This window comes from Passer montanus, unplaced genomic scaffold, assembly GCF_014805655.1.
Source record: "Passer montanus isolate IOZ18808 unplaced genomic scaffold, ASM1480565v1 scaffold37, whole genome shotgun sequence".
Classification (NCBI taxonomy): Eukaryota; Metazoa; Chordata; class Aves; order Passeriformes; family Passeridae; genus Passer; species Passer montanus.
In genome coordinates, this window is record NW_024368485.1 from 4,655,525 (window position 1) to 4,668,690 (window position 13,166).

General features: G+C 46.4%; 1 protein-coding gene across 4 annotated transcripts in view; it reads left to right on the forward strand.

The window, feature by feature from the left end:
* SPTBN1 (spectrin beta, non-erythrocytic 1) overlaps positions 1-13,166 on the forward strand; it is a 115,961-nt gene that overhangs the window by 90,674 nt on the left and 12,121 nt on the right. For all 4 annotated transcript variants that reach the window (XM_039717097.1, XM_039717098.1, XM_039717099.1 and 1 more), the window contains 11 exons: positions 3,239-3,385; positions 4,737-5,000; positions 5,281-5,505; positions 5,650-5,739; positions 5,981-6,259; positions 7,364-7,494; positions 8,789-8,993; positions 9,100-9,474; positions 11,187-11,431; positions 11,767-11,905; positions 12,819-12,903. In XM_039717097.1, the coding sequence (XP_039573031.1) occupies positions 3,239-3,385; positions 4,737-5,000; positions 5,281-5,505; positions 5,650-5,739; positions 5,981-6,259; positions 7,364-7,494; positions 8,789-8,993; positions 9,100-9,474; positions 11,187-11,431; positions 11,767-11,905; positions 12,819-12,903 (2,185 nt within the window). The remainder of the gene's footprint in view (positions 1-3,238; positions 3,386-4,736; positions 5,001-5,280; positions 5,506-5,649; positions 5,740-5,980; positions 6,260-7,363; positions 7,495-8,788; positions 8,994-9,099; positions 9,475-11,186; positions 11,432-11,766; positions 11,906-12,818; positions 12,904-13,166) is intronic.

Sequence of the window (13,166 nt, forward strand, 5' to 3'; positions counted from 1 at the left end):
TAAGTATTATAACATTTGAAAAAAAGAAATTCTTTCCAGATTTTCTAATCACTTACACGGACTGTTTACACTGAAGACAACATTGTAAAGTTTAGAATACTTTTGTTCCTAGCACAAGGAATTAATCAAGTAATTTTCAGGTTATTTCATGGAGTACTGGCAGATAATAAAGAGCTTTGCCTGTGAGGTTTTGATCAGAAACTGGGGAAGTGATATTTGCTGCTTGGTTGCCTGGATTCAATCTGTTTCCAAGCGTTGCATAAGCTGTCCATGAGCTTGTCTTCAATTGCTTCTTCCTGGTAGTTAAAATATGACAGATTAGCAAAAAATCTGCTGTTATTAGCAGCAGCTTCTTCCTTCCTCTGTGACAGCTCTGGTTCAAAGATCCCCTGGCTCTCAGGGCTCTCCTGGCCTCAGTGTCAGTGTGGGTGTGTTCCCTAGGATCTGGTTATTCCCCCTATATCACTGGAAGAAAAAGGGAAGCATAAAAGCTCTAGTGTTGGCTGCCTGAATGCCTTTCCTCTCCCTTGTTTCTCTGCAGCCACTAAAACATGGATGTCTCGACTGCACAGTTCAAAGACAAACTTACAATTACCCAAATGTCAGGGATTTCTCCAATTCTCTTTGAGAGGACATTAACTTTGGTGATAATTGAAGGGCTATTTCCTGAGAAAATTTAAAATTTACGTCAGTGTGGGGCCTGCTGACACCTCGGTTGGGCTGGAGGGTTTGTGATGAAGCAGCACTGTCCTGTGGGCTGGAAGGGAGCCAAGACAACACCTCCCCCTTGGCTTTTTCCTTAGCACTGCCTGTGAAGCTGGGAATTGTTAGGGAACAGCTTTGAGCCAGTCCCCATTTCACCTGGCAATGATCCCTTGGCCTTCCTGCCTGCTGCTGCCTTGGGGACAGCTTCCCATCTGTCTGTAACCTGAGGAAAGGCAGAGTGTTTTCTGCAGCCCTTCCCTTCCCAGGGCAGCCACATTGTCACTGTCACCCCTCACTGAGGTGTCCTGCTCCTCGCTCCTTCCTGCAGAGCTGGGGAGGAGGGTGGCACGCCAGAGCAGCAGGATAATGCTCCTCACAGCAGCCCAGCAGTGATAAACCCCTCTCTGGGGTCACAGGTGAGGGAAAACAGCAGATTTTGTTGTGGTGAGGAGTCAGAAACACTGTCACAGGTTAGTCTTGGGGTGCTGTTTTTTCTGCTGTTTCTTGCACTCATCAAGATTAATGTGTAAAATAAATTTGCCAAGTGAATGAAATAATGACATGGAGGAGCTGTGACAAATGTTGCTGTTTAGTTTTCTTTGACTTCCTGCTCTTTCTAAGCTCACCTTTGAGGAGTTTACAGCTGACCTTCCCTCTGAGTGCTTGGAAGCCCCAGCACTGCCTCATTTCTCCAGGGACATGGTGACAGCTCTTGGCAAGGCTCTGCACTCCGAGGTTTCTCTCCCAGAGTGTGCTGGCAGGATTTGCCATGTGAGCCTCCCTGCAGGACAGGCTGGCAGCTTGGCTCCTGGCACAGTCTGGGAAGTGCAGTGGCACTTGGAGCCCTTTTCCCTTGCCTTGCTGCTGCCCCAGGCTCACAAGGGTTTGTCTCTGCATTTCCCTTCCTTCCTGCTGGCTTGGCCCTGCAGAGTGGCAGCCAAGAGCAGGAACAGGGTCTTGTGTACAGGTGCAAAGGATGGAGGAAGCCTCATCCTCTCCTGGCCTTGACAACTTCTGGAGAAATAAATACTCCAAGTGTGATTTTGAGGCAATTTAGGGAACTGTTATTTTCTGAAAATCTACTTTCACACTCAAGGTACTGATTTTTAATGCCTATAGTGGTTGCAAAACCCAGATTTTAGCAGTGAGCCCTTAAATACTTTATCTGCATTTCTGTGCTCTGAGGGGTTTATGCCACCAGGCCCTGGCTGTGAACCACATGTTGTCCCTGTCTTGCCTTCCCCCAGCTGGTAACAGGAGTGATCCAGCCTCTCCTTGGGAAGCACTTGTAAATCCCCAGAAGCCTTAATGCTGTGGCTGAGTAAAAGCAAGCAGTGAAAGCCAAGCAGTGCAATTTGCAGGGCAGAGCAGCTGTCTCCTCCTCAGAAAGGCAAGAGTAAAACCACTAATTCTGGGTTATATCTTAATCTCCATGTAGACTTTGACTGTTCAGCAGCACAGTAGCCTGTCTAATGCAACCTTTTACCTACAGAGCTCTTCACTGACATGGCAATTTTCTGTTTAGACTTGATGGGAAGATCCAATGAGGAGTTTCTCTGATTGCTCTGATAGGTTTTCCCTTTTTGGGGACGAGTGCATTTAAGGGACAATTGAAATTTTAAGTGGCAGTTGAAAAGAGGCTTATGAGTGATAAATGGAATTTGTTGCCCTTTGTCCTGAGCACACAGCAGAGGCCTCTGTTCCTCTCCTTTTTGGAGCTTGCTCACCCAAGTGCTGTTCTAGAAACCAAGCTGAGATTTGTTTTGACATTTTACGCTCTAAATATGCAGAAAATGGACCTTTTCAAATTCTGTAAACATTCCTGTGAATGTGGTTTTTATCCACACCTCAGGGATAGATGAGGCAGTCAGACTCACCCTGGGAGGAAATGCGATGTTGGCCGCTAGGATCATTTTCACATTCCATTTGCACTTGGCAAATCAACTGTCTCTTAAAGTATTGGTTTTCTCTAGTGGTGATATGGAAATTGTCCCCAGTGCCTTTGTACTTGCTGAAAATCAGACAGAAAACAGTCTTGGATTTTACATAATGGGAAAAGGAAAGTCTCCAGTACCAAAACACTCCCGGAGATTGGATAAATAAACAAATTACTTATGTAAACTTATACAGAGAAAAGACTGAGGGGAAAAGTTACAAATGTGCTGTGAATTAATGGTACAAAACCATCTCTAACAACCTCCACAAAACCATCTGACCAATAAGTAGTACACATGTCCCTGTTTCTCTTGCAGCTGAACTGGGTGGGACCTGTGTGTTTGATTCTGCTTACCATAGAGGTGATTCCTTTCTGCTTGAATCAAGGGTTATTTATGTATTGGAGATGGATGTTAGAATTGAACTGTTAAAGAGGCAGATCCTTGGCTGAACAATGAGTAAATCTCTGAGTAAGGGCAGCCTCTGAATCTCACACAACTCTTCTGTAGAGGCATATCCTTATCCTTGATCTGGAGGCATTTTGCATTATTTCACACCAGGAATGTTTCCTCACACCCCCGTGTATTTTCCTTTCCAGCTCTCCCTCTGGATCAATGAGAAGATGCTCACAGCCCAGGATATGTCCTATGATGAGGCGAGGAACCTGCACAGCAAGTGGCTGAAGCATCAGGCATTCATGGCAGAGCTTGCATCCAACAAAGAGTGGCTGGAGAAGATTGAAAAGGTAAGTAAAGAATATCCAAAAAATGCCCTTATCTTTGTCCTGGGTGGTTGTGCACAGAGATGGGATCTGTTCCTCTGCAGAACTGGTCCTTAAATCACCCCACAGCTGAGACTGAAGGAGATTTCTGGTGCATTGTGTCTCCATCCAACCCATTTTATTCTTCATTGATGTTAAAAGTCTTTTATCTAAGACATTCACTCAGACATTGGCTAAGGTGCAAGTTTAGTTTTGTCTAGTCCTTCCTATCTGCCAGAAGGAAGGCAGAGCTTAAATTTCATACCCAAAGGGTAAGTGGGGCAAATGTTGGGATCTGAGCCAATGAAGTAGAAGCACTTCCCGAGAAATAACAGAATATAGAGAATAGCTGAGTTTATTCTTCTGTGCTGCTAAGCTGGCTTTCATTCATTCAGAACTATAGCCAAGCTGCCTTTCCCCATGCAAAATTAGGGCATGAGGTAAAGAACATCCAGTTTTGTGATTAATTAAGATTCACAGCTCTGTATCAAGTTATTTGGAGCCTTAATATGCTGTGATGAGCTGTACTTCCCCCCACCATTTCTCCTGTGCAGCTCTGGAGCACTGAGGAGTCTCCTCTTTAGCTCTGACAGTGGGTTTCTGTTCAGTGTAAGTTAGCTTAATTGCTCATTTCCTCTCCCACTTTGGCACTCCATATCCCATTAGAGGCTTTTCTGTGATCTACAAATAGCAGTACCCTTTAATGGTGTAATTAGAAGGCTGCTCTTGGTACTGGAAGTTCCTTTTTAGTGATGCTAATACATCCCTCTCCTTTGCCTCTGAAAAATCAGATTGCAGCAAAGGACCAGGGTTGTGCACAGAGTTGTGACAGTCCCTGGATTAACATTCATATGGAATGTGCTGGGTTGGGGGCAGCATTCCCATCTGCACCCAACTGAAGAGATAGATAGGGATAATTAGAAAAAAGACAATATTTCCCAAACTCTCCCAGCACTTTGCTGTGTGTTCATGGTTCTCTGGAGATGTGTCCCCCAGGAGCTGGGGCCTCAGGAAATGCAGTGTGTGCAGCTCTAGCTCCCTGCTCCATCCTGCCTGAGCCATGGCCCCAGGAGCTCCCTTTGGGGAACATGTGCAATGGAGAAGAGAAAGGAAGCATTGCTTGACCTTCCCATTGCTAAAAATCCCTCTTCCAGGCAGCAGAGGGACCTGGGAGCTGATGTTCTGGAAGGAGTCACTGGATAATTGGAGATAGAAAATGAGTGGTTGATGCTGCCAGCAGATGAGAAGTCCTGAGTGCTTATTAATCAGGATAATTGCCCTAACGGGCCGTGAGTGCTCCTGAGGAGGTACCATTTGGTTGCTTTTTGCTTTGCAGGAGGGAATGCAGCTCATTGCAGAGAAACCAGAGACTGAGGCCGTGGTGAAGGAGAAGCTGACAGGTCTCCACCAAATGTGGGACGAGCTGGAATCCACCACCCAGACCAAGGCTCAACGTCTCTTCGATGCAAACAAGGCAGAGCTTTTCACCCAGAGCTGTGCAGACCTGGATAAGTGGCTGAATGGTTTGGAGAGCCAAATCCAGTCAGATGACTACGGAAAAGACCTCACCAGTGTCAACATCCTGTTGAAGAAGCAGCAGGTAAACAGGGCATGGGGTGCAGCAGATACCTGCACTAAAAGGATGGGCAGGGCAGGCTTTCAGTTTAGAAAAGAAAGAATTGCTTTTCTTTCTTCCTGTTCTTTCATGTATCTTTAAGAAGAACAATAATCCAGCAACAAATAAGACAATAATTATTGACATGGTAAATCTTCACTGACCAGCATCTGTTCTCCCTTCTGAGGAAGCTGTTGATGTGCCCTAATTGTATGAACAGCTTTCATCCTGGTTTTCAGGACCCTTTTGCCATGTTTCTGTTTAGATGCTGGAGAATCAAATGGATGTCCGTAAGAAGGAGATAGAGGAGCTGCAAAGCCAGGCAAGGGCTTTGAGCCAAGAGGGCAAGAGCACAGATGAAGTCGATGGCAAACGCCTTACTGTAGAAAAGAAATTCTTGGAGCTGCTGGAGCCTTTGAATGAGAGAAAGGCCAACCTGCTGGCCTCCAAAGAGATCCACCAGTTCAACCGGGATGTGGAAGATGAAATTGTGAGTATCAAAGAAATCCCTTTCCCCGGCCAGTAGGAAAATGTTGGAATACTGCTGTTTTTTGCAGCCTGTGTGTGCCAGCCTCTCTCTGCTGTCCCAAGAGTATCTGGGGTTGCTTGAAATCATGTGTACTCTCTCTTTCAGTTGTGGGTTGGAGAGAGGATGCCCATAGCTACATCTACTGATCATGGACACAACCTCCAGACTGTACAGCTACTAATAAAGAAAAATCAGGTAAGTAGGTGCTGTTAGAGCTCCATACCTGCTATTTCTCCTTAGTGCTGACTAATTTGGGAAGGACATGTTTGGGGTAAAACATTGGGTGCTGTGGCATGACTACAGGTGGTGGCACAGCCCCAAGTTGTCCACGTGAGCTGATGGTGTGTGTTTTGCTGCCCCTCTGGAGTTAAGACCCCTGGCTTGTATTTTCTTTTCATTTGTGCATTGTCTCATCAGTCAATTTTCTCCCATGCAGACCCTTCAGAAAGAAATCCAGGGCCACCAGCCTCGTATCGATGACATATTTGAGAGGAGTCAGAACATTATCACAGAGAGCAGCCCCAATGCTGAAGTCATTCAGCAGAGACTTGCAGACTTGAAGCAGCTGTGGAACCTCCTCATCGAGGAGACGGAGAAGCGCCACAAGCGCCTGGAGGAGTCTCACAGGGCTCAGCAGTATTACTTCGATGCAGCCGAGGCTGAGGCCTGGATGAGTGAGCAGGAGCTCTACATGATGTCAGAAGAGAAAGCCAAGGTGAGCAGCTCCACAGTGACACTACTTTGGCCTTGATTGCTTTGCTGGAGGGAGGCAGGTGACATAATTTGGTGTGGCGCTATGGAATGGTAACACAAACAAGTGTAACTTCCTGGTGAAGCCTCAAGTGGTCGTGGCTTCTACCTGTTCTGACATCTTTGATAGTGTTCAGGATAGGCTGTGATGTATGGAACCAGGGAAGCATCCTCACACTACAGAGGGCAACTCTGTGCCTGCCTTCACTGCAGGGTCAGGATTGCCAGTGTGGTCCAGTTAGGTCCAGTTTTCTGATAGTTCTGAATGACAGCACAATGCACCTGGCTGTGAAACAGGGCCTGGTGGTCAGTCAGCTGCTACCACTGTCACCAGCCTTGACTCCTAGTGACCATCAGCTTTGAGTCCCAGATTCACACCATAACAAAGAGAACATAAACTCCTGTTTTCCAAGGAGGTGTTAGTGCTAGAGCTTGTTTGTTATCGACATAAATGCACCATGTTTCCTGCCCTGGTAAAATAAAGCTCAGCTTTATCAGGAGAACACATTCCACAGGTGTTCAGTCTCCAGCTAAAAATGGCTTGTTTTCTTTTTATCTATTGCAAATAGCTCACTATGCAAAATATTGTATTGAAAAGATTTATTGACAATATCAGTTAACACTGAGAGTAGTAGGAGGCTGGTTTTCTTAGCTATAACAGTGCATAAAAAGTTTCAGTTGGAACTTCTCCAGACACTTTGATGGAGAACCCATTGGCATGGACTGTGTAGGATTTCTTTTCTTTGCCCCATGCTGTTGTTGAGATGCCTGACAAGTGGTGTGTCCTAATCTGTTCCATGTTTCTGAGCCCTGCAGCAGTGTTGTGCAAACACATAAAAAGTTTAATAGAAGAGGAAACTCAACATTCTCAATGCCCAGCTGATGTAATTTTGTTCTGCACCCCAGAGGGGTTGATGCATTATCTCTTTCACTCATTATTTTGCTTTCTGGGGGTACCATTTGCTGTGACAGCAGCTGTACTATACCATTGGCAGAAGGACTTGTCTTCAAGGTGTACTTGGGAGCAGCTCCTTATAATTCTTCCTGTCATTTTCTGTCACTCTTACAGGATGAACAGAGTGCAGTGTCCATGCTGAAGAAACACCAGATTTTGGAACAAGCTGTAGAAGATTATGCTGAAACTGTGCACCAGCTTTCAAAGACCAGCAGAACTTTGGTGGCAGATAATCACCCAGAAAGGTATTAACTGCCATTTTTAATTGAATCATGAGTTCCTTTAGAAATTCAGTCCCTTTGGGTGGTTCTGACATACAAAGACCACCACAGAGAGTAAGCAGCTCAGAGGGTCATACAGGAAGAGGAGTTTAGACTCAGTCATTTCAAGGTGTCAGTTGGACCACCCTGATTTGGCCAGAGACAGGGTCAGTATGTGCAGCTGCTGATTCTGGTGGTTCTGGACACCTGGAGTACCTGTCCCCTGTGCAGGCTGCAGTGTCAGGTCTTGCCAGCATCTGAACATCACAGAGGCAGAACAGTCCTCAGGCCAAGGTCCAGATCTGCTCTTCCAACCAACTTTAATCCAGCAGAGAAGGTCACTGTCATTAATCCTTCTGCACAGCTCCCCAAGATCTGCCTCTTCTCTATGAGATTCCAGCAGAATCAGATCCTGGAATCAGATGCTTTAAAAACACGGGCACATTAACATCTTACTTTTGGTAAATTTATCTCACTTTTCATAAATGGCTTTCCCTGAGGGAGAGCTCAGGAAGCTTAAGAACCATTCTTCTGTAAGAGCTGCAGCTCAGCAGACAGAATTCTCCACTGGCTTCAGCTGCAAAGCTGATTTCACTCTGAGGCTGATGTATTTAACTGCTCAGCCTGCACAGGCTGGAAGGTGGCACTGGCCTAGGCCAGACACATTCTGCCTCCGGTGGAAGGTTGTTATTTAACTCTAAAGCACTCTCTTGTGGTCATGATCGCTTCTGATGAGAGCAGATTTCCTGGCTGAGCTGTCTGAGTACTGAATAACATCATCAGCTTTGCAAGGCAGATGGAAGGCACTTTGACAGCACTGTATGGCTCAGACAAAATAGAGGCAAAAGATACAGCAAGTAGGAAGATTCATTCCTTGTGCAAATGCTGAGCTTTAAGGGGTAAGAAACCCATGAGTGCTGCTGAACTCTGGAGCAGAGTTTAACTGAGAAGGAACTGCTCCCCGCCTCAGCAGCTCAGATCCTGCCTGTAGCTTTGGTAGAAGACTCTGGTGTGATCTGTGTCCAGACAAATGGACAGCTGGGTTCCAGCTCCCCTCTCTGAAGCCAGGGGTTACAGTGCAGGACAGACAAGCTTCCCAGCTACTGCTGTCACCTCTGCTAGCAGAGGATTGGTCCAACATGTCCGAGTTAAATTCCTGCCTGTGGCAGGGCCACATTCTGTAGATTAAATACCCCAAGGGACTTTGATTCCTTGCAGTTTTGCCCATTTAGTTCTGCTTGCAGAGGCAGTGCAGACTCAGTGCTGTTTGCTTTTCCAGCGAGCGCATCAGCATGCGCCAGTCCAAGGTGGACAAGCTCTACGCGGGCCTGAAGGACCTGGCAGAGGAGAGGAGGGGCAAGCTGGACGAGAGGCACCGGCTGTTCCAGCTCAACCGCGAGGTGGATGACCTGGAGCAGTGGATTGCTGAGAGGGAGGTGGTGGCTGGGTCCCACGAGCTGGGCCAGGACTACGAGCACGTCACGGTGAGTCCTTGGAGGGGCCTCTCTGGTGCTGCTCACAGCGGGTGGCTTGGCTCACTCAGCTCTCTCTAACCACAGTGCTGCATGAGGCTCTTTCTGTGCCTTCCAGATGCTGCAGGAGCGGTTCCGGGAGTTCGCCCGGGACACCGGGAACATCGGGCAGGAGCGGGTGGACACTGTCAACCACATGGCTGATGAGCTCATCAACTCCGGCCACTCGGACGCTGCCACCATCGCCGAGTGGAAGGATGGACTCAATGAGGCCTGGGCGGATCTCCTGGAGCTCATTGACACGAGAACACAAATCCTTGCAGCCTCTTATGAACTGCACAAATTTTACCACGATGCCAAGGAGATCTTAGGACGTATCCAAGACAAACATAAGAAACTGCCCGAGGAGCTTGGTAGAGACCAAAACACAGTGGAAACACTACAGAGAATGCACACGACGTTTGAGCACGATATCCAGGCCCTGGGCACCCAGGTGTGTGGCAGGTGAACTGTGGGTGTGGGAAGCTGAGCTGCAGAGTTGGCTGCTGCCCTTGGCCCCTCTGTGGCTGGGAGACAGAGTGCTGCCAGCTGCTTCCCACGTGTAGTGCTGTGGGAATAACCTCACCTGCATCCTTTTCTTATCTGTCTGGCTGCTGCTCTGTCACTGCACTGGGGTGATTATCTAAAGTAGCAATCTGTAAGTACACAGGCTTCTGAACATGTTGGCAGTTGTTGGATGTTATTCTGTTTCCTGTCCTTGGTTGAAGAAGAAATGAGAAAGGCGGAGGGCTTCTCTGTTGGTTCAGAGTACAAGATATGAAGGAATGTATAAGCCTGATTGGCTTTTTGAGGTTTGGTTTTATTTTGGTTTGTCAGTTTAGGCTTTTTTGTTTTAAAAAACACCAACAAGCCCAAATCAAACCCTTTGTGCCAAGCACTGTTTATTTTTCCTTTCTGAGAGGCAAAGACCTACCCAGAGGCTTTCTGTCTTGGTTATGAACCTGGGCATTCTGAATTAAATATGGCTTTTCTTGAAGTGTCCTGAGAGCAAAAGAGATTTAAAACCCACAGTTCAGGCAAAGATTTTTAAAAGCATCCAAACTTGATCTAATTCTGAATTTTTGAAGCTGAGATGTGCCAAGTAGAAGGTGGCAGCTGCTCATACAGCACAGGGGGGATTCTAAATCAAAATACAACATTCAGCTGCCACAAGGAGAATTTGGGAAGGGAACAAGTTGCTTAAGGAATGGAGGAATTACAACTGACTGTATTTATCCCAGTAGGTCAGGAAAGAGCTTTTATGGCCCAGCTGCCAGCCAATTCTCTGTTATGTTGCAATTTACACTAAAACAAAGGAGATAGAAAAAGCATTTGATTTTCCAGGTGTTTTACTTTCAGAAGCTGTAGATTTTATACAGAAAATGGGAGACATTCACAAAACATCAATTCCAGTCTCTCAAAAAGGTAATTATAATCAAGACCTAAGTGAAGGAATATGTAATCACAGCACAGAGCTGTGGGGAAGGCACTTAGGATAATTTCTGGGTGAAACAGCCAGAGCACCAAGGTGGATCATTTTGAGAGAGGCATGGTCTCTGTGCCATTAGGTAGAAGGCTGTTGATTTGATGTTAAAAAATATTAATTCTTAGACAAAAGCTAATGGAATGTTTTCTGGCTTGCAAAATATGGAAAACAGCTGGGAATTAGCATTTGCAATCCCAAGACAGTGTTTGAAAGGAAAAGATTTCTAATAGTAGAAAGTTCTTAACATTTCCACATTTTCTTCTCTTTGAAGTCATTATCTACATTTTTGAAAAATAACCTCTGTCAGATGCAGTAGTGATTGGATACTGAGTTCCCAGGTGCTTTTGCCCCTTGTACGAGAGGAAGGGAATTAGATGATGAAAATGGTCTCTGTTTGCCCTGACATGTAACAGACACTTGATTTTGGCACTGTGTCTGGCAGCGAGTTCAGGCAGTGGCAAATCTTTGCTATTTTGGGGATCCCTTGACCCTACAGTGTTCTCGGAGGGATAATACTGGCTCACTAACAGCACAGACCTTTCTAGTGTGAACAGACCAAATCCATTTGCAGAGACTTCAGAGAGCCTCTCAAGTGATGAATTAGCAGCTAAGTGTCCCTGTAGCTGTGACTCAGGAGTCACAAGCCCACTGATGGCTTTGTCTCCCCCATCCTGCTGCAGGTGCGACAGCTGCAGGAGGATGCAGCGCGCCTCCAGGCTGCCTACGCCGGGGACAAGGCCGATGACATCCAGAAGAGGGAAAACGAGGTCCTAGAGGCATGGAAGGCACTGCTGGACGCCTGTGAGGGCCGCAGGGTGAGGCTGGTGGACACAGGAGACAAATTCCGCTTCTTCAGCATGGTTCGGGATCTCATGCTCTGGATGGAAGACGTTATCCGGCAGATAGAAGCCCAGGAAAAGCCAAGGTAATGCAAGGCTTCCCTTCTCCATCCCAAGAGAAGGCTGCAGGTCACCTGAGGAACATCTGTAGGGCTCAGCAGCACTGAGAGTGGCTTTCAGAGCCTGCTGCTGCAGCAACTTGCTCATGTGGGTGGCTGCTGGAATAATTGCCATGGAAAATTGTACCCAGAGAGATCTGGTCTCACACCAGGCTTATTTCATCTCTGATTCAGGCCAGAATGGTACTGTTCCTGAACTTCAAAGACAATCTAGGAATCATTTTTTTCCTTAAGGAATTGTGAGTCAGTTTTAAAAATGTAGCAGCTGTTGAATCCGAAATCTGTGTTTCTGGTCATTTTAGGGATGTTTCGTCTGTGGAACTGCTCATGAACAATCACCAGGGGATCAAAGCAGAAATTGATGCCCGAAATGACAGCTTCACTACGTGCATTGAGCTTGGCAAGTCTCTGCTGGCCAGGAAACACTATGCATCTGAGGAGGTACCGTGCTCCCTGCATACAGCCATGGGCTCCTGGGGGTTTTTTATGAGGGAGAAACCTGCCCTGTGTCACCCACAGGGGAATAATGACAAGTGTCACCTTAGGGACTAGTGCACATATGTGCTGTTGGGTCATCAGGGTATAAATTCACTCTGGCAATTCATGGTGGGTAACAGAGGTGACATCAGGATTTAAAGTGTCATTTTCAGCCCAGAAAATGCAAAGAAGTTGCTGCATTCCATTCTGCAGAGAATAGCTCTGGGATGGAAAGGTGTCTTCCTTGAGCAAGGGCAGAGGCAGCTGTGAGACAGCCTGAACTTCCTGCAGGGAAAATGGAATGCTGTGGAGAGGCCTGCTAGGGGAATGAGCAGGAAAATGTTTGTTGTATAGGGACTAAATTCAAGGAATATTAAGAGAACCACATCCAACTGCTGAAAGCCTTGATTTATTTTCTGAGGTGTTTAGGCCACAGGGTAGAGGCTCAGCCCTTGCTTCTCCTGCCTCCCTTTGGGGAAGGGAGGGTAACAAAACATTGTGAGGCACTTCCCTCTCAGGAAGGGGAGAGCTTCTGCAACAGTCCTGAACAGCATTATTATTATTATTATTTTGCATTATTCACTGGAAAAGGGTAGAAGATTCAGTGCCTGATTGCATTATTTACATTTGTTTGCCTATTACACCCTTTTATCAAATACTCTGTGTGCTGTAGCTTTTAACAGACACTGAATGCTTATGCAAATGTGATATTTTAATGGAAATGTCACATTTATTTATACTTTGAAGAGAAAAACAGCTGTTGTTTGCATGGTGAAGTCACTTCCTGAGGAATTTGTGCAGTGTCTGTCAGTGCAGGGTTGGGGGGAACTGCTGCCTGCTGCTTGTGTAACAGCCCTGCTCTCTGCTCTCCACCCAGATCAAGGAAAAGCTCCTGCAGCTGACAGAAAAGAGAAAAGAAATGATTGACAAATGGGAAGACAGATGGGAGTGGCTGAGACTGAGTAAGGACACCCTTAGATTTCTTTTGGGCTGGGCCTTATCTAACTTTCTTCATTGTGCCTTTCTGGACATTGAAAAAAAACCTGCAGCTCCTCACTTTTCTGTTACGGTGCTTGGAAGTGTGTTTGTGCTGGAATAGCTGCAAGGTTCACACCTGTTTGTTGTTAAATGATGAATTTGAAACCAAGAAACCCTCACCAAAGGTCTTGCTTTATATGATCAAATTTGGAGCTCGGTGCAGTAGCTCTACTGTATTTGCAGGTTC